A 26,431-nucleotide genomic window follows, 5' to 3' on the forward strand; every position below is an offset into this window, starting at 1 on the left:
ATTTGTTCTTTTAAATGAATATCCCAAGAGTCCTACCATCCTTCTTCAGGCTCTTATGAATCTTTAGTACAGATCCTGCTCTGAAGAAATGGTTTGTAGCTCTTAACACAATATAACTGCCAGTTACATCAAGGTTATCTTACCTTGAATTTATTCAGACATGAAAAGAAAAGAAAAATGCAATCCAATTTTGCAAAGCCCACGAATCATAAAAATGCATCGAAGTAAAACCTTGGGGAAAGAAATAACCCATCTTTTACAAAAAAGTTCCTTTCACTTTGTATTCTCACTTTCTGCAGCTGCTTTACACTAAATTTTGAATTAACCTTTGAAACCAAGCAGAACCCTCATGTCTGCCCTACCTATAGTTCACAATTTATGGCTCTCACAGTTATCTAATATATTTGGATCTTAAGTCATCTATTTGTTTTTACTTTCTCAAACCAAGCCCCCCCCCCCCCCCCCCCCCCCCCCAGTTACTTTATCTCCTTTTATTGCCCCTCGGACAGTTCATTTAGGATGGAAAGCTCAATGTATATTTGTAATGACTCTTACCTGAGCAGGCATTTCCACAGTCCTCAAGGCAATGTAAGTAAAACTTAGAAGCTGTAAACCTAATTTTGAAAATCACTTATATGAGTCCTTTATAGCTCTATTCCTGGTTTGTAATGCTCTAGTAACAATTCTTTAAAAGCCTGCTTGTCAAACAGGCTCTTCTGAAGATGTCAGTGAAACAGAAGCAAATAACTTTGTGCCATTATCATAAAGATATTCAAATAGGGAGGAAACAAACTGTAAATGCAATAATCATGTGAAAAAGATTTCAAAAATCACATCGCCTTTGCATTAAAATTGACCTGTCCTTCATTGTATACATACATGTTTCCTGCAAGCATGAATTCAAGCATATAAGGTTATGCATGAAATAGCAGGAACCAGCAGTGATGTACTCTTCTCTGCCGCCATGTTGATAGTTTATTTGTGTTTAATTAAAAGGAAAAAAAACCCTCTGTTTATATTGCAGTAATTAAAAAATCATCTCTAGATGTAGCAGCTGCTTCTTTTATCCCATTAGATTTTTCAAGGTTTTAAAATACATTCTCATTCTGAGCTTCCATAAATCCATACCAGACATGAACAACTGAAATTACTCTCATATTATTCTAGAAATTGCATATATTTAAGTGGCTCATTGCCTCATGAAAAACATGAAAAAAAAGAAGAATCTTTTCAATAGTCAGAAAAGCTATTTCATATGATTTCTTTTTGTAGGAGGAAATGGCTGGGTGAACTGGGTGGGTGGATGGGTGAATAAGATACTTGACATATTCAGACCTCATTTTCACATCCAGTTTTCAACTTCTTTATGTATTTCTTATGTGTGGATTCATATTGGAATAGAATCCTATGTGACTCAAGCAGCAAAAAAGTCACAAACACTATTGCTTGCTAAAAGAATTCTGTTACTTGGTCTGTTCTCATTTCTCCTTCAGTAGTAACCATATTCATAAGACAACTCCACAGTAAAACAAAAACATGTAAAAATTCTTAAGCAACCGATTTGAAATAAGCATACGTCTAGAAGAGCTGCTGAATGCTTTAGAAGCTCTTTATACAAAGATGTATCTTCTAATATGAATGTCTTCCAAAAAAGTGTGTTGCACCATGCTCCAAGCATCATTAATGTTGGATGGCTTACGCTATGAGATTCACTTACCTGGTCCCTGGTAGCACAAAAGCATTTTCATCTCCAACACTTCTTTTTTGCAGACTAGTTCTACACAGAAGTGTAAACTATAAGGTAGACTTCGTTCTTTGTTACCAGATATTAAATAGAAATACTTTTAGCAAAAAAAAGGTAAAATGATGAGCAAAATGTTGTATTGGAACTTTTCATCCACTGTTTTGGAAAAGGAGATTATATAAAGAGGAATGTATATGAGATCACATCCTTATTTGCAAATCAATCTAAAAAGTCAAGCTTTTCCAAACTGGAAAACCTGATACCTAATAGCTAACATTTTTTTCTACATACATTCTATTTATAGTGTGATGTCTTGATTAGAGGCCCTTGTTTCAGTTACATTCAATCAGACACATGCTGGAGTTTCAAGAGCTACAAACAGCCTCCAGGCAAATACTTCAATTTCCTTTGACTCAAAAATGCATTCTGTGGGAATTGATCCAACAAAACTGCTAAGACTTCAGGACCAAAGACATTCTGAATAAGTTCTATAGGATAGTTGCAGCAGCATTATAAGAGGTCTATCACTACAAACACGCTTATTTGTGTGTGAAACACAGTAATACTGCCAGTATCACTCAGCAAATATGATACTATGAATACGCAAAAAGAGGACAAAACCAGTTTATCTACACTCCTTGAATGAGTCACAGCATAATAAAGTCCTACATTGCTTCATCAAAGAAAGGAAACAGAAAATAGGAAAAACTGAGTCAAGATTGAAATTATGGATTTTTTGTTTTTCATCCATTACTTTGAAAAGGTCTTTTCACACCCTTGAAAAATCTATAAGCACACACAGTATCCTCTAAGAAATGGCAGTGACTAAAAGTCAGCAAAATGAAAACATGTTGATTCCTTTAGGATTCAGATTAGGAAAACATTTCCTCTTGACTTAACATCTGACAAAGCAGTGTTTTCCACAGAATTTTAATATTTGTCACCGTATCAATTATTTTATATTATATCCATGTAAGTTGACTTTATCTGCTATGTTAATTATTCTATTAGTGCTGGTGCAGTATTTAAAATTTGTGGACACATTTAGCTTGAGCAAAATGGACTTCTAAGAGGTAAAACAAACTCCTGCTTTGAGGACAAGTATGGGTATGTCTATACTTGAGTGTATACATGACTGCAAGTACAGATGCGAGACAAATTCTTGTTGAAGAACTCTAGTGCACTAAACATAGATATACACTATGATTGCCCTCTATGTCAACACTTGGCTTACTATATTCTTAAAATTAGCAGTAAATAAAATTAAAGCAAACTCTGTGTTATAGCACAATACTATAATAATGTTAGTAATAATAGCAATAATAAAGTTCACTGGTGAATATCATTCTCACACCATTAATAGAGAAGAAGAAAAAAAAAAGCTCACTTCCAAGGACCACATCAGATTCATAAAAATAATTAAAAAACAGTTAACCACAAGCACAGGTACTTTCTAACATCAGGGACTAATGAGAAGGAATAAAGTTCCTGAAAACAAAGACATGGAAATGTTTCTGATACCCAGTACTGAAAGATATGTTCTTTAGCATTTGCTCTTTGTGTAGACTACTAATTCAGTGTATGTGCATTACAAATTGCTGTGTACTACTATATAGCACAGTACTTCAGGAATTTTTTGTGTACAATGAAATATTAAATAGGAGAGGAGATCCACCTTCAGAGAACGGTGATTGTTTACTCACAGAAAAATTTGCCTTGTATTTAGATAAATACTATTCTGACAGGCTCTTTCAGAAATATGTCACTTAAATAACAAAATTCCCATTCTATTTCTCCTAAAAATGAACAACAAAAAAATCCAATCCGGGTAGGGGTTATAATTTTTGGATAAAATCTCCTTTAATCCCCAAATATACAACGACAGGCAAGAGTGACAGAATTACTGTGTACATGGCTGGCCTTCAAATTCTGGTACGTGACTATGGATGGGACATCTTTTTAAACATAGCAATCTGTAGCTGGATAAATTTGCTCAAATTCTGATGTTCCCCAGAAATGAACAATAGAAACTTTGAAATTCCACTTGAGAAGAAACCCTGAAAACCTGTTATTTCAAGACAATACAAATGCTCCTGCTGGCTTCTTACTAATAAAGAAAAATTCCTTCAGGGACTCCAAGACAATAGAAAGAGGAGGAAGTGGGAAATTACATGTGTGAGAATTGCAGCTCCAGCCATTCTCTCTGCTTTGCCCTGTGTCAGCTAAATTGTCAAATCTGAATAATTTCTGTAAAATGCCTTGGTTTCTGTGAATCATTATTTCCTGAAGGACATAAATTTCATTGGAAAATTCCTGATCTGCTTTGCTGAAGACTCAGCTGACTTCTTTTACATAAACATGGTAAGAAGTAAGCGCAAGTTCAGCAAAGAATCCTTAAACTTTTAACCAAAAAGAGCAATAAAGCTGTTTCAATGTTCACCCAAGATCAGTGTATGCTTTTAAGGTTACAACCACAAAAAAGGGTTCCTAACTCTGTAAAAAAGAGGTAGTGTCATGTTTGTATTAGAATCTTAATTAACTAGACTTTGGCTTGCTGAATCACTGATTTTGCTTAAATCATTTCGAAGTAGATTAACTATGCTCTTGAAAAGATATTAACAAATAACTTCAATGATTTATAGTTAATTTCTTTATGAAGTAGTTAATTTGTACCAAAACCTGTAATACACATTTTGTAAGATTAATGAATATCATGAACTTACTCACAAAAGAAACTTATTAAAAATAGAACTTGATGACATTTCTTTGGCAACCAAAGGGAATTTCAGCTAGAAATGAGAATAAATTGGACTTACTGTATTTATTGGGGGGGGGAGGACAGATGACGGACGACAGGACAGGTAGGTTTTGTTTGATTTTCTTTTTTTTTCTTTTCTTCCTTTCAAATCACCTGCTTCCTTTCTGCAGTTTAAAATGTGACATGCACATCTAACATTTCTCCCTGATATCACTGTAATACCGAATTATAATTTCCCTGGAACAAATACGTAACTCCGGGAAAGTTATAGCAACAGAGATGACACAACAGAAGTCCTGAAAGCTCCCAAATGCTTTTAAGTTACACTGAATGTTTTCTTGCACCTTTCCCTAGCAACCTCAACACCACATCAGTAGCAGTACTCCAAGTATTACAAACATTTGTCATGACTTGTCTGTAATATGGTGAGTTTATTTCACTCTTTGCTCTCAAACATACTGATCCAAATTCTGATCTCATGTACCTTGACTTACTGTCTCCACAACTTCTGCACTCCTCTCCACTCGTGTAAAATCCAAAGCTTCTCCAGCATCTAAACCCAAAGCAAGGATTTTCTGACCTATTTCATTTGTTCTACTAATCTCTTTTACAAAAATAAAAATGTTAAAACTGTGCCAGCATAATTCTTAGTGTATTCACAGGTACGGAAACAAAAAAAAATGTCAGTTTTCCAGTATCAACTATGCCTGTTAATATAATCACAGAATCATAGAATGGTTAAGGTTGGAAAGGGCCTTAAAATCTAGTTCCAAACCCCCTGCCATGGGCAGGGACACCTCATAGTAGACCACGTCGCCCAAGGCTCTGTCCAACCCAGCCTTGAGCACTGCCAGGGATGGAGCATTCATTCACAACTTCCTTGGACAACCCATTCCAGTACCTCACCACCCCAACAGGAAAGAGCTTCTTCCTTATATCTAACTTGAACTTCCCCCATTTAAACTCATTGCCCCTTGTCCTATCACTACAGTCCCCGATGAAGTATCCCTCTCTGTCATCTTTGTAGGCCAACTTCAGATACTGGAAGGCTGCTATGAGGTCTCCACGCAGCCTTTGCTTCTCCAGGCTGAACAGCCCCAACTTTCTCAGCCTGTCTTCATACAGGAGGTGCTCCAGTCCCCTGATCATCCTCGTGGCCCTCCTCTGGACTTGTTCCAACAGTTCCATGTCCTTTTTATATTGAGGACACCAGAACTGCACACAGTACTCCAGGTGAGGTCTCACAAGAGCAGAGTAGAGGGCCAGGATCACCTCCTTCGACCTGCTGGTCATGCTCCTTTTGGTGCAGCCCAGGATATGGTTGGCTTTCTGGGTTGCAAGCACACACTGCCAGCTCATGTTCATTTTCTCATTGATCAGCACCCCCAAGTCCTTCTCCACAGGGCTGCTCTGAATCTCTTCTCTGCCCAACCTGTAGCTGTGCCTGGAATTGCTCCCACCCAGGTGTAGGACCTTGCACTTGGCATGGTTAAACTTCATGAGGTTGGCATCAGTCCACCTCACAAGCATGTCAAGGTCCCTCTGGATGGCATTCCTTCCCTCCAGCGTATCAACTGAACCACACAGCTTGGTGTCATCAGCAAACTTGCTGAGGGCGCACTCAATCCTACTGTCCATGTCACTGACAAAGATATTGAACAAGATTAGTCCCAACACTAAGCCCTATGGGACACCACTTGCTACCAGTCTCCTCCAGTTGGACATTGAGCCATTGACTGCAACCCTCTGCATGTGGCCATCCAGCCAATTCCTTATCCTCTGTGTGGTCCATCCAACAAATTTACGTCTCTCCAGTTTAGAGACAAAGATGCCGTGCAGGGCAGGGTAGAACACTTTGTACAAGTCTAGGCAGATGACATCAATTGCTTTGCCCCTATCCATCAGTTCTGCAGCCCCATCATAGAAGGCCACCAAATTGGTCAGGCAGGATTTCCCCTTTGTGAAGCCATGCTGGCTGTCACCAAGCACCTTGTTGTTTTTCATGTGCCTTAGCATGCCTTCCAGGAGAATCTGCTCCAAGTTTTTGCCAGGCACAGAGGTGAGACTGACTGGTCTGTAATTCCCTGGGTCATCCATTTTCCCCTTCTTGAAAATGGGGGTTATATTTCCCTTTTTCCAGTCACTGGGAACATCACCTGACTGCCATGCTTTTTCAAATATGATGGAGAGTGGCTTACCAGCTCTATTCGCCAGCTCCTTCAGGACCCATGGATGGACTTCATCAGGTCCCAGTATTTAGTATAATGAAATTATACTAAATAAATATAATTAAACAATATACAGGCAAGAGTACTCTTTTGCTGGCAAAACTCTCCATCTGCTTTAGCTACCCACTCTAGCTTCCTAATAAAGATCAGATTTTAAAAGAAGTTTATATAAATTTCAAATCAATAAATTACAGAAGAAAAATGTCTCAGATCTAAGAGGCAAAGAACAGAGGATTGTGAATTCAGTGAGTAATGAGAGTGGCTGGTACTTCTCAAGTCTGAAGCAATAATGGAAAAGCTCTGCAGCATGTCCCCTTATTATATTAAAAAAATCAGTGTCATAGCTTCTTTTTTCACCATAGACTAAAATACAGGAAGTGTCTGCATCAAAGAAAAATGAAGCATAATGACTATTGGATTATCCTGCAGAACATTATCCAGGAAGGCAGATGTTTCCAAAATTAAACTACATGTATAAATACAGATATTTAACTAAATTTCTGAATAAAACGTAGGAATATAAACTTAGTGATATATTCAGCATGCTCCCCAACAGATATTTATAATTCCTTTAAATCCATTTTAAAGAAGTGCAAGGCTCTCAGGCAGGAGTACGCTGTTACCACCATCAATGCTGTTTATGTGATATATGCAGCATTTTTATTCCTTGATTTTCACCCTCATCTAAGGAACAGTTGAAATTCCATTTTCACTGATACAATTCAGATCACAGTCTGCTGCTTTTTTTTGCACTCACTTTCTAAGGACACCATTACTTAATACTTGCACACTAAACCACAGCAAATTAGTTGAGAATTCATTAAAAGCATACGTAAAAATGGATTTTGATTGAAGTTCATTCTCTTTCTGCAAATTAAAAGGATTAATTTCCAGTCACAAAGATTTTTCTGGAAAGTGTCCATGTTATCAATACATTAATTCACAGCCATGATGTTTTCAGCTGGTAAAACTACAATATCCACTTACACATTGACACAGCCTGCAAAATAATCTTCTCTATGCGCTGTTTGCCTTTTCAAAATGTCTGAATGCAGGTCTTTGTGCATTTAAATAAGTACACTCTGCAGCTATTTCTGAGGAGAACCAAAACTGGAAATATATTTCCCAGAGTAAGGAATCCATGAAGAGACTGAATTATCTAATCCTTTTTCAAGATGGGGAATTAAGCCACTCTTATAGCAATCTTTTATCTGTTGCTGTCTTCAAACCATTATCTCACAGGAGAAAAATCACAGTCTTTGTCAGTCTTTTCAGACTTAACACTCTTTCTTCCCCTGTGAACAATTTTTTCCTAGGACTTGTGAAAGAGTTTTGTGTGTGCATGTGCATGTGTGTCTTTAAGAGCTATATTAAACTATTATTCAGAGCTGCAAATTATGATCAACAGGCTTCCCCAAGCTAATGATCTCCTGGCTTCCTCCCTATATCGGTTTGCATCCAAAAGCAACTGCTACTGATGATATACATCACAGCATAGGACCAAAAAGAAAAAAATCTCTAAACACTGTAGCAAAGAATCAGCTTGCAAAGCACACATCAAAGACAGCAGGGAAAAAGAATGGGGAAAGTTTTGGGAAAGCACTTGATTTTTTAAATTATTGAGAAGGTTAAATGTGTTTTGGAGGGGAAAAGATAAAGACGCCTTGACAAAATCTACAGACAAAGGACAGGATGACACGGATGTTACCCTCTATTAAATTGAGAGACAGTACAATATTTTTCAGGACTAGACAAAGTAATATTAATTTCATTTTCAAATATGCTCCTACTGCTTTCCGTATTACAAATCAAGACCAGTACATTCAAAAGAACTGAAAAACCCTTTAAGTCTACTCTTCTTAGAATTTCTCAACAGCATTTTTAAACATTCACAAGTGTACAAACCCACTACTGTTGAACAATAACTCTTAGAAAAGATGTCTGGTGACACATCATTAATTCAAAGTATCTTATACTGCATCATACCTTTATAACCAAATCCAGACACTAATTCCCTATCAGTGAATTTACAGTAGGGCTATCTTCAGATGAACTTGGTGCAGTAAGTGCCACATTTCCAAAACCACCCCTATCATGAAAACAATATGTTAGTGTGTATGTATAAGATGCGATTCACATGCAAATTTTATGTACCTAGTGCACATGTTTTAAGTGTAAGTCTATTAATATGCAAACACTTATCTTTCCTCAAACAAATAGCCTTCCATTTCTCTTATGCTGATTGACAATTACTTATGTCAAAAATAAGTCTACTCCACATGTGCAGCCGTTAAGGCAATTAAATAGCTGTTAAATCAAACTTAGAAGGAAAAGCTTCATCTCTGAAAATACTGCATAATGCAAAGACACAGACATAAACTGCGCCTTTTAAAGAGATATGCTTCATCTGAAAATACTGGTTTCTTTGTAGCTTACATTATTTTTCATTACAATGATTATCACAGTGGAAATGTGATATTTGTGGAACTTCTGAGATGTCTGAAATTATTGCCTGGTGGATTTATCCAGTGGGAAATTCTGGTTAAAAAAAAGATGAAGGAAAGAAGTCTGAACCTCCTGGGATGTCTGACCTTGATCCTCCTGCCTCAGCACTTGATATAAATCTCCTATCTTATACCGTTCCTTTCCCAAGACACGGTTAAGATTTTGAAAACAGAGAGACGTTGGACAGTCTTTTTAAAACACAATTCATTAAGAGCTTGCTATAAAACTAGGGTTTAGGATTAAATATGATAATATATTGTGCATTTCAGAGGTCAAACTTAAATCCATGAACTCAAAACAATCATTTGAAATCACACAGATATTCTCTACTTTGCATACAGTAAGATGTTCAAAAGAAACACAAGTCAGTGAAAGGAAAGGCAAGCCAATGTGTTACTCTGAAGACTTAGCAAAGCCACTTATTAACACTTTATCTTCTCCTCCTCTGATAAGCATTAGGATCAGTAAAAACATGTTCTGATTTTTTTTTTTTCTTTAGTGTTTTCCTAATTTTTTGAAATAACAAGATACCAAGGAGGTAAATCACTACAGAAAGGAAATATAAAGTGGTTTATTTTAGCTGTATTTAACACTAAAAAGCCAAGAGGACAGTAAAGACACTTCTGAGGTTATTTATGCATCAAAGCTGGATAAATTAATCACTGCCCAGCCAAAAAACGACATGAATTTTTTTTTAGTAATTTCTTTTTTTTTGCCACAACTTTTTCTTGTCTTGTAATTCTTTTTATTTTTCTACCTTATAAGAAGTTCTAAGCAGCAAAAGGAAAAATACGGGCTTCCTCCACAATTTTCCAAAGTGAAAGGTGTTTTTTTTAAAGTTACAATGCACTACTACACAATTTGTTTGCTTGCTACTCTTAAAGGGAAAAAGATGCAAATAAAACACTTCATTTAGGACAAAGTCTGTGAAGCTAGCACAGACAAACGTGAAGAAAATACAGTTCTTTGAAACAAGTGATCCAAAAAATTAAGGTTGCAAAAATGAAAAAAAAAGGAAAAAAAGAACAAAAAAAGTGACATGAGTCACATGGAATATTAGACTATTTCTTAGGCTATTTCTAAGCAGCACTTAGAAATAATACACAGACAGAAAGCTAACATGAAATGCAAGATGGGAAAGGGAAAGGAAAAGAAAAAAAGAAAGGTTTGTCAACATTTGAACATAAATGTCCTAACATTCTGTGCATGAACACAAATCAGAGAATTTTTCCCCCAAAATTATTTCTTTACCAATCACTTCAGTTTGGAAACATTTTTGTCCCTTGGTACTTTGAAGTCACTTGTTCCCAAATTTCTGGAAAATTAACAAACCAGAAGTTTCTGCCAGAAACTCAGTCACTAAGCTGGCCTTACCACTACTGGGCAGACATACAAAACCCATTCTTCATGCAAATGCATGTACCAAGCCACATGTATACCTGTATCCTTTCCCCAGTATTACAGCACAGCATACTGAGCCAAACAAGGGATTATATGCAGTATTTGGCAGGTTATTCTTTCTGACATGTGTATATCGTTGATTAATTAGAAATATAAATCGTATGACATGATATCATCCTGTGTTTCCTACCTTTCTGCTGCATGATTAAACAGAAATTAGCTGTTTCCTTTCAAAGATGACATGTTCCACATGGAAAAAGACTAAAAACTCTTATAAACCCCACAAATAGCAAAATACAAATCTTAGGGGGTCCTTTGCTACACTTCTGTGCAAAAGGCTGCACTCAAGGCAAATCAAAGCCCATTTAAATGTACAAAAGGACAAATTTATGTAAAATTCACCATGGAGAATAAGGCTAGGAAGGAAAAAGGGGTCACAAAATCAAACAGTCAATAAAAGAAAAAAATGGAACTTAGTGGGGAGCATAATAAAAGATTCAGATGCAAGTCATCTGGGTGCTCTGTACCTTTTACTCTGACAGTATACTCAGCATGCATTTATTTACACAGACTTTTGGGGAGTAGCAAGAAAGGAAAAAGAGGAAACAAAACTATGGGTTGGGTCTAAAGAGGAAATGTGATGTTAGGTTATCCAAATAGATATATCACGTTACATCACGATTTTGATATCAGAAATTACAATTTATGCTCCCCAAATCCCGATTACTGCTCATAGGCATTCCAAGTTCCACCATTTGTAGGTTACTCTCCACAAAATATTAAATTAGGAAGGAAGTTCAAGTCTATAAAAAAAAACAGGATTTAAAGACATCCTTTGAAGTCACATACACTCTAGTGCTCTACTCTTAACTCTGTTAGGAATAGATAACTTTATATTCCCAGTGATCAGGTTCTCTTCTACCTATTTCCATTACCTCTTGTTTTATATTAGCACTGCAGTTAAAGGGCTGATTAGAGTTCATGTAAACATACCTGAACCACCTTTACATCAGCATCTGTAGATGCTGTCCCTGAATAGTTTTGATAACTCATGTAGCAGCTAAGGTAATACTGCACAGGCAGAACTCTCCCTGCCAGATTTCAATGTAGGCGCAGCCTTTTATCATCTCACCCAGACACCACATACTGTTGCATATGCGATAAGGGGAAAATAGTCCATGGAGTTTTGATGCCTTTTAGTCCTGCACGCGTTTTCAAGATACTACTCCCTTTAGAGAGACTCACACCAAAACAGCTCAGCCTAGGAAAAAGACTAGGAAAAAAATCGCAAGCCGCTGAAAATGGAGAGGAAGGTGATGGCTTGGTCTAATTTAGCAGAATATAAACCGAGACCACTCATTAAAAACCACACAAAGGAGCAAACTCTACATCCTCCCATCTTCCAGGATCTATGGCATCTTCACCGGGATGTCAGAGGTTGCCTTTCTTTTTCACCCTGCCTGATCAGACTATCCAAATGTTGCATGTTGCAGCACCAATTCCCTAACACCTCCTGCTCCCCGGTTGTGGAGTTAGTCTGGGATTACACGTCTGGACAAGACAGGAAAATCCACTCCACTTCAAAAGACAAGTCAGCTTACCCAATAGTTTCTGTGCAGGGTACACAATGACAAAGGGAGCAGGCTAACCATAAAGAATAAGGAAGGGATGTAGTGCACAGCTGAAGCCGAGAAGCTCAGTAGGCTTCCTTCCTCCCCTTGAGGAAATCTTCCAGGAGCCCATCATCTTTAATTCCTTTTAAAATGTAGTCTTTTGTCAGTACTTATGAACTTCGTCACAGGGGTAATTAATTTAATTAATATTTCTCTTTGTTGTCCAAAGTTTCTTTAATGTTGTCTGTGGACGGTACACACAGTAACATGGCTTCTTTAAGAGCAGGGGTTTTTTTCTATTTACAGTCATCAGCTTTTCTGCTTTAGATAGTTAAACGAGATCCACTTGCCAAGCTTCAGACACTACTTTCTGCATAGCTCATTATCAAATTTTCCACCAAATGCTTTTTAATGACCTCAAGTCTCACTGGTATTGTTAAAGCTTTGCGCTACTCAGATAAAGCATTTCCATACAAACTCTTACCATTTAAAATGGTTGAAGATAGATTAACACCAAAGAATTCCCTGACCAAACATTTAATTCCTATTCTTTTTTTAGAAATTTATATCATGGCCAGTTCAGACAACAGTTCTATTCTTTCCTTCATAATTCTGCAATTTATGACAAATTGTAGCTGGTTCATTCAATTCTCTCATCTCCTCTCCCACATTTGCATGGTCCTCATGGCTCTATGACATTAAAATCTGCTTAAAGTCCAGCAGTATATTTCTGAGAATCTACATATGATTGTTAAATTTCACTTAGTATCATGCAGTTTATATGACTGTGTTCCAGGTTTGCATCAAAATGGTGTAGATAAGGGTGTAGAAAATCAGATTTACTAAGATATTGACAAAACTTCAGATGGTTAAAGAGAAGTTAACTGGCCTTAGTAAATAAGCAAGCAAACTTGAAGATTGTTTGGAGGACAAGGAGATAAGACATCTTAAAGGAGTCAGACGTACAGATGATGAGCAGTGCAGTGATGGAGATTTCACAGGCAACACAAAATGACATGAGAATTTTTGAGTGTTTTTTCCAAACTAAGTTTTCAGAGAGCATCTGTAAAAGGTAGCATGCACAAAGCATCTCATTTATTGTACATTATCAGCTCAAGCACACAAGTTAATACACTTTAACTGTACTCCATGTCCCAATGGTGACAGACAGAAGAGCCACATCTACTTTTTTAATGTGCAAATGTGCTTTGTTTATACATATATATTTGATTTCTCTAATATGTTAAAAGTGTTTAGGACATCGTGGCTTTGCTCTGGTTTATCTTAAAATATTACCTACAGTATTGCATCTCAAACCTGCATTTGTATGCGACTAGTGCCCCTTCCCAACATTCTTGTTCAGAAGCCTTCAAGCTTGTGGCACAGTATGTTTTCTATAATCCCATTTCTTTTTTAATCACATGCAACCCCTTTTTTGTATTCTATTGATGTTAAGAAGAATGAATGCAGCCCTTGCGCTGTTAAAAACAAAAAGCTTCTTACTTCCAGGAATGCATTGGCAAGACTCCACAAGAGCAAGATTTAACTTTTGAGCATGGCAGTGGGCATATAAGGCTAATGGGTGGTCCTTACCCCCTTCCAAAAAAAAAAGGAAAAAGAAAACCCCCTAAAATCCATTCAATAGTACATTATCTTAAACCTTATGTCTGATTATATTCTTGCAAAATTCTTAATGTTTGAGTCACAGTACGTAAGAAAATATGGAAGTACTGTTTGGCTTTAACAAATATTCATTTAGATCTTTATTTAATCCATATGAATTTGCTTATGTGTGAGGGTGTCTTGTGATTCATCGACCAAACCTGAAGTTCATTTGTGTTGCCTGTATGTGAGGAGGGATTCACAGAATCGTGTTATAGAATGAATCACTCTATAATTTAAGTCAGTCAGACTATAGCTGAAGAAGGAATTTTTATTATAATAATTTTTTTCAAAGGATCTAAATCCAGATCAGTTATACTAAAAGTGTTTTTCGCTAATTTTCCAGACTAAATAGCAAACAGCAAACCTTCCAAATACAGGGGGGTTTGTAGCCTTTTTTCTGTATCAATAAACCTTGTTTTGTTCCACCTTGTGAATGATGTCACCCCTTTATTTAGATGACTTGATATGCTGCTACACTTGCACTGTAGTCCAAGAGCAGCTATGGGAATAACATTGTTCTGTAGCTACTTTCCCATTTCAAAACCTCTTAAAGCTGTTATCCATCTGCATTTCGCTCATCGTGTGTGAAACATCTACACAGAAAACAGTAAGCTCTCTGTTTCCTACAGCTATATTCCAATCTACAACCCAATTTATACTCGAGGAGAATTAACCCCTCCTTTTATTTTCTTTTTTTCTGTTTTTTAAAGGTTGTTTGGGGGGGGGAGATTTTTTAATTTTTTTTATTTTTTTTTTTTAAATCATAAGCTGTGAAGACCAAATTGGTGTCATAGCTTGAAAGAACTCCCTATCTCTACCTCCTAAATGTCTCGGTGGAGAACTCTACCTTTTATTAAAATTACTGACCTGGGTTGTGATAACTCTGTTACCTGAAGATTGGTAAAATTATCAGCATTGAAGATACCACTTTCTAAGGAAGAAAATATATTAAAAGTTTTAGGGTTTTATTCCAGTTCAAATTATGTCCATTCTCATGCTCATTTCTCATGATTCATAAAAAGGCTCTTAGCTTTGTTTGAGAGACCCAAGGCAAGGGAGAACATTTTGACAAACGCAATGCCTCAACAGCATGGCAGGTTTCCCTCACAACATAAACTACATTTAATTTGCTTTGTAACAAAATAGATTTTTATCTTGAGCTACAGTCACTCCTATTTGGAGTTCTCTTTTAAGATCTTCTGACGATGTGTTAAAACACTGTGTCAGAAATAGAATAGGAGAGTTCAAAGAGAAGAACTATTTCTGTGCAGAGTAACAGCCTAGTGACAGTAAGAGAAAACCAGCTACACAGGACATTAAACACCAGCTTGAACTAAGTGCCAGTTACTAGCAAAAGAATAAGGCCATACTGACAGAGAACGAAGGAACCAGAAGCTGCTTGTAGTATCCTCCTATTATTACATTCTAGAATTTGGGTCCTGATTTTCTCATACAGGAAAGGGAACTACAAAGGGAATGAGTAAATTGGAGCTAAACTAAGTCCTATGACAAATATCTCAGCTGGGGAAAACAGTTGGTTTAGTCCATTCTTTTCACAAGTCACTGTACTTCCATATTTAGCCCATTTGCAGGAAGCTATCGAAGCTGTTGAAGAGATATGCTGCTGCACTATACCCTACTGCAGGTGCTCTCAGTGGGCATACAGAATTAAACTGACACTCCTCTAAAGCTTAACCAACTTACACACAGTCACAGACCTGTTCTTTCTAATTCTCAAATAAGTGAGCCCAAATGATGTAGGGCAAGAAAATGTAATCCTATTAGCAGGAGGTTCTAAAATTTACACATAATTTTAAGAAGAAGCAGGTTAGGACTTCAGTAAGAATACTGGTCCTTTCCAAGTGAGACCCCCAAAAATTAAGCCAAATTAAATTAAGGCTAGTACTGAGGAACTCATTCAGATGTTTAAATAAATCCCTCTCAGAAGAGCCCCAACATAGCTAAGGAAGTAAGAAACCTTCTGGATGAGATATCACAGAAGGTAAATTAACTGGAGAGTAATCAGAGCAGACCATTTAAAACAAAAAAACAATCAGGTGAATGAACTAGATTAACTAGATTATGGAAGAATAAAATTAAACTTTTTGTCTGAACCAAGAAGCAAATTTCCTAACATTTGGAACTCTGCCAATCAAATTTCAAGTGAGAGTCATCTTCCTACAGACAGCCAAAATACCTTCAGCAAACCTGATTCAGTAACCTGATTTGACAAGCACTATTATCTACAGAACACCCACTGACATTAATAGCCCCATTCATTTCAAATCCCTTTTACAGAACAAAAAATTGGATAAAATTAAGAGGAAAGACACCTGTTTAATTATTAACAAAAGTATGCATAATCATAGAATCATAGCATCAACTAGGTTGGAAAAGATCTTTAAGATCATCAAATCTAACCAGTACCCCAGGACTGCCAAGACCATGACTAAACCATATCACAGAGGGCCTCATCTACGTGGTTTTTGAACATTTCCAAGGGATGGTGATTCCACCACTTCCCTGGGAAGAATGTTCCAATACCTGATTACCCTCTATGTGAAGAAATTCTTCCTAATATCCAGTCTAATAACAACAATCAATAACAACATAGAATCAAAGAATAGTTAGGGTTGGAAAGGACCTTAAGATCATCTAGTTCCAACCCACCCTGCCATGGGCAGGGACACCTCACACTAAACCATGAAACCCAAGGCTCTGTCCAACCTGGCCTTGAACACCACCAGGGATGGAGCATTCACAGCTTCCTTGGACAACCCATTCCAGTGCCTCACCACCCTAACAGGAAAGAATTTCCTCCTTACATCCAATCTAAACTTCCCCTGTTTAACTCGTTACCCCTTATCCTATCACTACTGCCCCTAACGCAGAGTCCCTCCCCAGCATCCTTATAGCCCCCCTTCAGATACTGGAAGGCTGCTATGAGGTCTCCATGCAGCTTTCTCTTCTCTACGCTGAACAGCCCCGACTTTCACAGCCTGTCTTCATAAGAGAGGTGCTCCAGTGCCCTGATCATCCTCGGGGCCCTCCTCTGGACTTGTCCGAACAGTTCCATGTCCTTTTTATGTTGAGGACACCAGAACTGCACACAATACTCCAGGTGAGGTCTCACAAGAGCAGAGCAGAGGGGCAGGACCACCTCCTTCGACCGGCTGGTCACACTCCTTTTGATGCAGCCCAGGATACGGTTGGCTTTCTGGGCTGCAAGCGCACAATGAAGCCGGCTCATGTTCAGTTTCTCATCAACCAGCACCACAGAGTCTTTCTCTGCAGGGCTGCTCTGAATCTTTTCTCTGCCCAACCTGTAGCTGTGCCTGGGATTGCTCCCACCCAGGTGTAGGACCTTGAACTTGGCATGGTTAAACTTCATGAGGTTGCCATCAGCCCACCTCACAAGCGTGTCAAGGTCCCTCTGGATGGCATTCCTTCCCTCCAGCGTATCAACCAAACTACACAGCCTGGTGTCATTGGCAAACTTGCTGAGGGTGCACTCAATCCTACTGTCCATGTCACCAACGTAGATGTTGAACAAGACCAGTCCCAACACCGATCCCTGAGGGACACCACTCGTTACTGGTCTCCAGACGGACATTGAGCCATTGACCACAACTCTGTGTGCAGCCATCCAGCCAGTTCTTTATCCACTCAGTGGTCCATCCATCAAATTGATGTCTCTCCAATTTAGAGACAAGGATGTTGTGTGGGACAGTGTCGAACGCTTTGCACAAATCCACGTAGATGACGTCAGCTGCTCTACCCCTGTCCATCAGTTCCATAGCCCCATCATAGAAGGCCAGCAAATTGGTCAGGCAGGATACTTATACTAGTTTCTTTTTCAACTGTATTTAAATGTGCCTCAAATCAAATCCCCTATTACTGATACATAAAGTATACAGTGCACAATACTACTTAGAATATATAAAACCATAAAAGTATCACTTCTAAACCAAATAAATATACTAATAGGTTCTGTATTATGACCTTATAATAAATATTAGGCTTTGCCATAGGAATACAGATAACTGCCAACACTTAGGAATTTTCACAGAGATGACCCAAATACTCAAGCTGTGATCTTATAGCACAGTAATTTCAATGGCTGTGTCACTGAGTAACAGAAAATTGAATTGTTATTGGATCCAAACAGGAAAAAAAAATATCTTTGCGTCCTTGAAGCCACTTACTTCATGCAACTCTCCCTACCCATTACTTCAGCTGCTGCAGGAAGGCATCTGACAAACCCACTGAGGAGGCATCTATCAAAAGAGAGCTAACTGTACTAATAACTCTGTGGAAAGGTGTCCTCAGACTCAGTAAGAAGGAAGGAATGCTCTAAAAAAGTAGGTAGACCTTCATCATCTTGAAGAATAAATGCTAGTTTCCTCACTACTGAATACAACAGCGATATCCATTTCTCTCCTTTGACTTCCCTTGCCACCAGTGAGATGGTATATTTTTTTAATTCCTCCAAAGTTTAAAGAAACAAACTGCAACAAGAGTGAAAAGATCCACAGTCAAGCAGGTATCATCCAATTCCTCACCAACTTTATTACACAGGGTAGGGAATGAAGGTATATAGGTGAAATAAACCATTGCTTTGCATTCTCTGATCAGTGACAAAAGGGGATTTAATGAGATCTTTCTCTCACAACTCATATTTTAGACTGCAGAGTCAAACAGTATAGCCAGTCAAAGGACAATAACAATAACCAAGGTTGCCAGGTTTGGCTCAAGATCTGAGCCGTTTATTCCCTGCTGTGCAGGACTGAGAGAATATATAGTGTCTTGGCACCTGCTGTTAGCGGCTACTTTAGGGAATTTAAAATTTAATTAACCTTCATAGTAATCCATACAGGATTTTACATAAATTCAAAAAGACCATGTAGAAAACTTAACATTTCTATTTTCCTTACCTTTCTACTTGTTAATCCACGGACAACTGATAATAGTTAAAAAAAAAGAAGCTGCCACACTTTAATGTAGCTAGTTGCTTGGAAACATTTTACAACATTTTTACAATATTTTGCAAGCAATTTGTTTGTAGAGAATTGGGAAGAATCCCACGACTAGAATGTCTGCTCTTTTTTTAAAGTATAAGGCCACACTGCGGACAGCAAAACTCTCTAGAATACATGGCCATCCAGGCACTCCTGCTCTGATAGCACTATGAGCTGAAGTTCCTTGAGGCTCCACAACCCTGCAAAAGAGATGCTATTGCATGGGTGACTCAGTATGCTTGTAGTTATGCTCCCAGAGCATCAAAAAAAAGTTTTGAAGCCCCTCTTCCTATAGAAGTGCCTTTTTAAAAGCAGTAATTTACAAGCAAAACGGGAAAGAAGTAGAAACGTAGGGTGGCATATGGCCAAACTTTTGACTTAATTTCACCACAGGTTGCTTTTTATTTACAAGCCGCTAATCCCCTCTCAAACTACACAATAGAGCAGCCATTGGCAAAGGCAGGCAGATAAAATTGGCATGCCTCTGTATTGTTCTTGCTAATCTGAACCATTAACAGAAGGGTGAGAAGGCTAGTTTTGTCATTTAAACAGGCTTAAATCCTTTCCCTAAATGAGCTTTTGTCTACACAGAAGAATGCATCTAGGAAATTTAAGGGGTTTCCGTTAGTGTTGCATTCTCAAGTTGACTTGGCTACCGGAATACCAACCTGTATATTTGTCCGTCATACTGTATATGCAAGAATTACTTCCAGCTGTCAAAACCAAAAAGGGGTTCAACCCGATTATTTCTCAGAGGTGAAACAGGATGAGATTATAAAGTGCTAAGAAGCAACTATTTGAAATCCTGAACTGCACCTGTGCAACTAAATCTCCATTTATACAGGTGCTTTTCAAATTGGATTTGAACCATTAAATTCCTCGATTCATCCCCTGCAAAACCACAGAAGCTCAAATAACTAATGAAATTCAGAGACAGAAAGGCTTAAAATAGTTTCAAGCTGTGAAGTAAGGCCTAAGACTAACTATGTTCTTTGATTCATTGTTGAGGTGACATATCAAGCATAAACATAAGTTGCACAACCCAAATGCTAGAGGTCATAGGGTAGCCAGTAGCTAAGTAATTATTTTTTCTTTAGCCCAAGAGAGGTCATCACCTGGCCCACACGCTCAACACATAGCTGAAAACCTGGGGAAAAGAATGCACTGGTTAGCATGATCTGGTTTTGTTTTGCTTTTTACCTGGCACATCTTGCGCAGATATTCAACGTGACCTTTGCTTGAGGCTCAGCTGTATAAGCGCTTCGAGTTTGATTGAATTTGCTCCCGGAAGACATCACACTTGTTACTCCTTCCATTCTTAGATCATCAAGATCCTCTGCAACAAGACAGAATGACTGGATGAACACACCATTACATTTTGTAGCAATAAAGGCGCTTCACCTGTAGAATCCCTGAAGAATGGAGCAACTCAAAAATCAGGAATAAACCACACAGTTATTTGTATAATAACACGAAAAGACATTTAAGAGGTTTTTTATTTATATATATTTTTACCGTCTTACAAGGGTTTCCTTGTGAAATATTCACTGTCATTTCCACTTCAAACAGTGCTGTGTATTTTTTCAATCGTTATTTCTCTGATCCATTTATTAAAAACTTGTCAACAAGAGATTCTGTTCAATAGCTCCATTTGATGTAGGGCATATCGAAGGCATATCAAAGAGAAAAATCACCTTTTTTGAGTGTATGCTCCTCCTCTGATTTTTGTCATTATCCATTCACTTAGCAATGAAAAAATATTGGTAAAATAAAAGTGCTCTCACACCCAGAGAATGTAAAATGGATACACACATCACATTGAAAGAAACCATAAGATCCGTACTTATACCCACCATATTGCTGTAATATTTGGGCAACTCAATACTAACTGCATTTTCTGCTACTTTGAAATCATTCTCACTTTGCAGGAAGACAGCTCAGGCTCTCAGATTTTTCTGTCCAAGATGACACTGGAATAGTGTACCTCAGTCTGTTATCCAGATAATGGATACTTATGAATTTTCATATATTTATGTTTACAAAAGAAACCTGATGGTAAAGGATCTGAGTGGAACAGAAAGTGCATAATGGCAGACTTTAAATCCCAACACCAGATGGGGAGAAGTCACAGAGAATTTACAGATTAGAAGAGGCAATGTTCAATTACAATTTAAAATACACAAGTAGTCATTACAGATACATAGTGGAACACCAGGCTTATTTCATACACAAAAGAGTGAGATACAAGTCCCTGAATAACTACTTGAAATATTTCTGGTTATCCTCTATAGTTCATAGGCACTACTTTTACTGCTGTGCTTCAAACTCCAGATTGTATGGTCAGATTGTCAGCATTACGCCATGTTAAAAACACTTTCTGGGAACGTTTACCCATTTTACTAAGCAACATTCAAGAACAGCAAGGTTACAGTTCAATTCAAATGATTTTTTTTGTGACTAAGTCCTTGAACTAGATTGTTTTATCAGTTATATTTTATTTTAAAGAAACTCTCCTTCCTCCTAAAATTCATTGTCTCGGTGATATTAAATTGACAGTTCTGAAGTTTCTGGCATCAAACTACACCATTTCCACACCTTTCTCTTTAAATTTAATCTATGTTTAATATACAAATTGATTCAAAGGACTTGGAAGGCTGTATAATAAAGAATTATGAAATTAATCATCTATGAGTCATTTCAGAAAGGTATTACATATTCAGAACACATTATGTATTAAAATAAATACAGTTTAATTGTGCTTTAAAGAGGTGTGAAAAGTTCCATATTTCTTAACAGATGTAAACCACTGGATGGATTACAGTTTAAATGAAATTGAAGCATATGCCTCAGGGTTTGGGATTTTTTTTTCCCTAAACAGATGTGATTTCTTTAAATGAGGTTTTCAGCAGTTCTCTGCTTGATTAACTTTTGGCTCTCTGATGACTATGACTGTTTTAGTAGAGCAATGACATAGGCCGCCTTGTATCATAGCTTTTATATTTGAATCTGTCTATCAAAAACATGGCCTTCTAAAATTTTTAGTCAACATTTTTCTCTCAAGAGAAAACAAAGTGAAACTTTGTGCAAGAAGCTTGTATGTCAGAGGTCATAGCTAACAGACAAGTAGACAGAATATTATGCAGTATTGATTTATTCTCACATACTTTTAGACCAGTAACATTAATGTTCATGCAAAAATGCAGATTTAAAAAACCCCAAACTACATCATATAAAATTGTTATTTTTTTTCCAAGGAATTTTCAGTGGTCACATTCAGCAATGGATGTAATTTGTCCATGGCAAGCTACAAAAAGCTGTTAATATTCCAGCTAGACAGAGAAGTATAACCCTATAACCAAATCTGAAGAATAATTGCAGCATTCGATTTCATTCGGATTACTGCACTTCTGCCTCAGTAGAGAATGATTTCAGTCTCTTCTGGATGCCTGAAATTTATAGTGCAGGTACTGCATTTTTTTTCTCACTAAAGCAACTGGCCTTTGAGAATCTGCCTTGTTCCCAATACCCATAACTGTGGATGGGAGTTTTTGAGTTGTGATCAAGTTTACATGTCATCTGGCGATCTTTCTGATTGACCACACTCACTGTCAAAGGCCCTTAATTAAAAAAAACCAACAATAAATCATAAAGTAATTTTAGAACTAAACTCATTGTGTGTGCATATTGTTCAACAATTGAGGCATGATTTGCAGAAGAATATTTGTTCATAAATAAGGACATTATTAAAATGAATACAAAGAATGAGTGCAATAATGCATTTTAACTATCAAAACCATAAAATAAAATAAAGGTTTCCAAAGGTTCAGATGGTTCTATGTAAAATCAGAAAAAAAGCAGTTTTAGCAAAAAAAAAGGCTTCATGAGAAGTCAATTCAGTTACAGTGTCTGAAACACTGGATCTTTGAATTATTTGCTAGAGCAACAAGCGATGATACAGCTGAACAGTTCAGTGATTTTATTGAGCAGAAATGAGGTAATTCACTGAAAAAAGAGAGAAAGAAAAGCCAAGTTGAGGTCTGTTTATGTGATGGATGACAAGAATACTGTGAAACTTCTCAAATCCTTAGAAAATTGTTACCTGTCTTTGTAGAGTGATAGACTGGCAGTTCACGTAAATGAAACAATCTCACTTGTGCTAATAAAAGTTTGTTATTTTAATGCATCACTGTGTACTGTATTCCTTTGATTTAAGCTTAATTCTCTGCTCTTCCCTACATGAATAAGGTGCGTGAAGACCCTACCTTGGTCCTAATGTAATTTGCATTAAGTACGTTCTGTGTAGTAAAAAACCTACCTACTTACAAAGAAAACCCAACCTCCATTTTTTCTCAAATCAGCAATTCACCAAAACAAATTCACACAGCTGCAATCTTCATGCATTGCCATAACAACAATACATAAAAATACTTAAAAGTGAGATAAAGATCACAAGTGTAGCATACCATAGCTCAGAACCAGATGTTTTCTGTATTAATGATAATGCTGCACTAAGCTAAATTCTTTGTGATTTTTTTTATAGACAATTTTCATCATAAAGGGGAAAAAGGGTATCTATTTCAGCTAAACAAAAACATAGCCCAGTAACAAGATAACGTTTATAAATAGGATGTTAGTAATTATGTACTTCCTTTCTTTTGGGGGTAGAAGGACTGGGGAAAGGGAAAGGGGCACTAACGGCAAGAGTTCTAGAAACTGTGCAAGATTGTTTAACGTCTTGGGTTGACAGCCTGTGGAATAATCTTATAAACATCTCCTACAGGACTCACACACACCATTCACTTTAAGGACAGAGGTCTTCTTACGCAAAATTCATATTAAATGCAGTGAAAATGCAGTTGTACAGAAGGCTGAAGTAATCAGGTTATGTGCTACATTGTTTGTTATGATCCAGTCACTTTTGCCCCCTTCCTCCATTATAAAACAGGAGTAATTCAAGAAGTATAAGGTGCAAAGCTGGAAAAAGTCCTGGTTCATCTTTAGAGAGGGTATGACAGCTCAGAGTTTGCTCAGTCTAATGCTCAGAAAAGCCCTAAATGTTTTCACATGAGAGAAAAAATTCAGACAATGAATTCTTTCTGTTCTTGCAGGCAACCAGTCAATTCTGATGCACCAGTAAAATAATGCCTCTTTCTTCGAAGCCATCAATTTCTTAAGGCAGTATTTTTGCATCATGATAGACATTGATATAGACACTGATGCATTCCATATACATAGCATTGATTTGTCAGGGATCGTTGACTGAAGCACAGATTCCAAATACATTCAATTGCTCTCATTAAAAATAAAACAAGATAACCCCCAAAAACCCCAAACAGACAAAAAAATTACTCATCCCCCCCCCCCAAAACAACAGAATCCCCCTATTGCCAATAGCAGTTCTGTTTGAATTCCAGGAATTTACGCTGCTTTATATGCCACAGTTCTATGTTTCTTATTACGTTAATAAATGCTTTCCATTTCAGGTAAATTTTCTTACCAATATCAAGAGAGTCCAATAAAACCCCAAAAGAACAGTTGGAAAAAAGCAGGAATTAAACTTCCAGACAAAGAACAATTTATCTAGAACACCTGATGCTCCATTCCCCAAAATTATGTTTAATCATTTACTTCAACACAAACAAAACTGGAGTTATCTTCTGCAATACACTTGCTACAGGACATCTTGCTTTGTTTCTTTTTATTCATCTATGACTTCAACATGATGGAGTAGGCAATGCTGTTAGTCTGGTACATATTTTCTCATACGTTTTCCTATCAAGGTCTTCAAATACTGGCATCTAACCGATTCAGACCCATACCATAGGCTGTTGATGCAAATATCATCCTAAGTAAATCCATCCAGAGACTCTCATTCCTTAGAGCAATTTTAGAAATCTGGACCCAATGCTCTGAGGACATCTTACTTTATAAGCATCTCAAGTTGACAGTAAATTCCCTAAATATTTGTCCTTACAGTGATGGATGTATGCAAAAACCAATTGAAACATGATGCTGCAAAGTCTTTGAGTTTGCAATTCCACTTCTACCTGTGTCATTCGTCAGAGCCAATCTAGCAGAATCCCATCCCACAGCCAAAAACACAAACCAACCTGAGATTACAGAAAGCAGGCTTGTTTGAAGGTACTGAAATATACCATGAAACACTGATTGGAGTTTTCGCTTTTAATCAGCAACAGAGAGAGTAATATGTCTTCAGTTCCTCCATATTCTTATTTTAAGCTGGGACTGGAATTAACACACAAAGTATCCTTTTGTAATGAAGTTGTTCTAGTTTCATTTGAACACACTTCCGAAACTTGGACAACTGCCCTAAGCACTGGCCCACAAGGCTCCTGCGTATTCTCCCTTTTTCCACTAGGTGGAATATTTGTTTATCATATAAAACAAATTACTTGCAGGCAAGACAGATGTATCAGACATAGGGGATTAAGAGTCTCGCTTAAGATGCAGTGTCTGGACTTCAGATCCTTATTCCAAATCAGACAGTTGGAAGTTTATAAAGCAAGCCTTGGATATACTAACTGCCCAAAGCACTGACTGAAAGCAATATTGCAGTCTTATTTTATTTAAATGAGAAAATCCATTACCACAGTTGAAAAGAGCTGGCATCATACCCTCTTATCATTCCCTACTGGTAATTCTAGGCCAAATGATATAATATCACCAAACAGAATCCTATCATCATAGAATGATTTTCATTGGAAGTGACCTGAAAGACCAGATGGCTCCAACTGCCTGCCATGGGTAGGGACACCTTCCATTAGACCAGGTTACTCAAAGCCCCGTCCAACATGGCCTTGAACACTGCCAGGGATGGGGCAGCCGCAGCTTCTCTGGGCAACCTGTGCCAGTGCCTCATCACCCTCACAGTGAAGAACTTCTCACTTATATCTAATCTAAACCTACCCTCTTTCAGTTTACAGCCATTACTACATACCGTTACTACATAACTACACCCTCTGACTACATAACCACTGTTGCTCCACATCAGCAGTAACTTCAAACACATTGGTCTGCACTTTCAACTAGGCAGTTTCATTCAGCACTAAAGAATTATTTCAAACACTTTATTTTTACAATAACACGAATCTACTATTGAATGGAGCACATCAATTAACTCTACATTTCCAATAAAATATCATTTAGAGTATTTCACTTGTTACATCACATTCTATAATGCATTACTGCAACTGCCACAACTGCACAAAAGTACTTCCACTATAATAATAATACAGAACCACAAAAAGGCCATAATGAGAAAAACCATAAACCAATCACAAATTCTGGACTTCAGAAGGCAAAAGGAATGTCTTTTAATGTTTTTCCTTGGCAAGCTTTCTTTTTTTTGCACTTCAGCTTTAAGTAAAATAACTTTAAAAATTAAAAGCAAATTTGGATCAATATTTCTAATCAGTGCTAATTCTGATGGTTATTACTTATGCAACCACTACATTTAATGGCATATGCAATTCAGACCT

General features: G+C 37.3%; 1 protein-coding gene across 6 annotated transcripts in view; it reads right to left on the bottom strand.

Annotated features, from left to right (window-relative positions):
* The window catches only part of CUNH8orf34 (chromosome unknown C8orf34 homolog), a 161,586-nt gene that overhangs the window by 37,855 nt on the left and 97,300 nt on the right, over positions 1-26,431 (bottom strand). For all 6 annotated transcript variants that reach the window (XM_061448320.1, XM_061448318.1, XM_061448317.1 and 3 more), the window contains one exon: positions 20,133-20,268. In XM_061448320.1, coding sequence (XP_061304304.1) covers positions 20,133-20,268 — 136 coding nt within the window. The remainder of the gene's footprint in view (positions 1-20,132; positions 20,269-26,431) is intronic.

Source organism: Pezoporus flaviventris, unplaced genomic scaffold, assembly GCF_033815535.1.
Source record: "Pezoporus flaviventris isolate CSIRO_AGI_PZ_B2104156 unplaced genomic scaffold, CSIRO_AGI_Pfla_v1 ptg000007l, whole genome shotgun sequence".
Taxonomy (NCBI): Eukaryota; Metazoa; Chordata; class Aves; order Psittaciformes; family Psittacidae; genus Pezoporus; species Pezoporus flaviventris.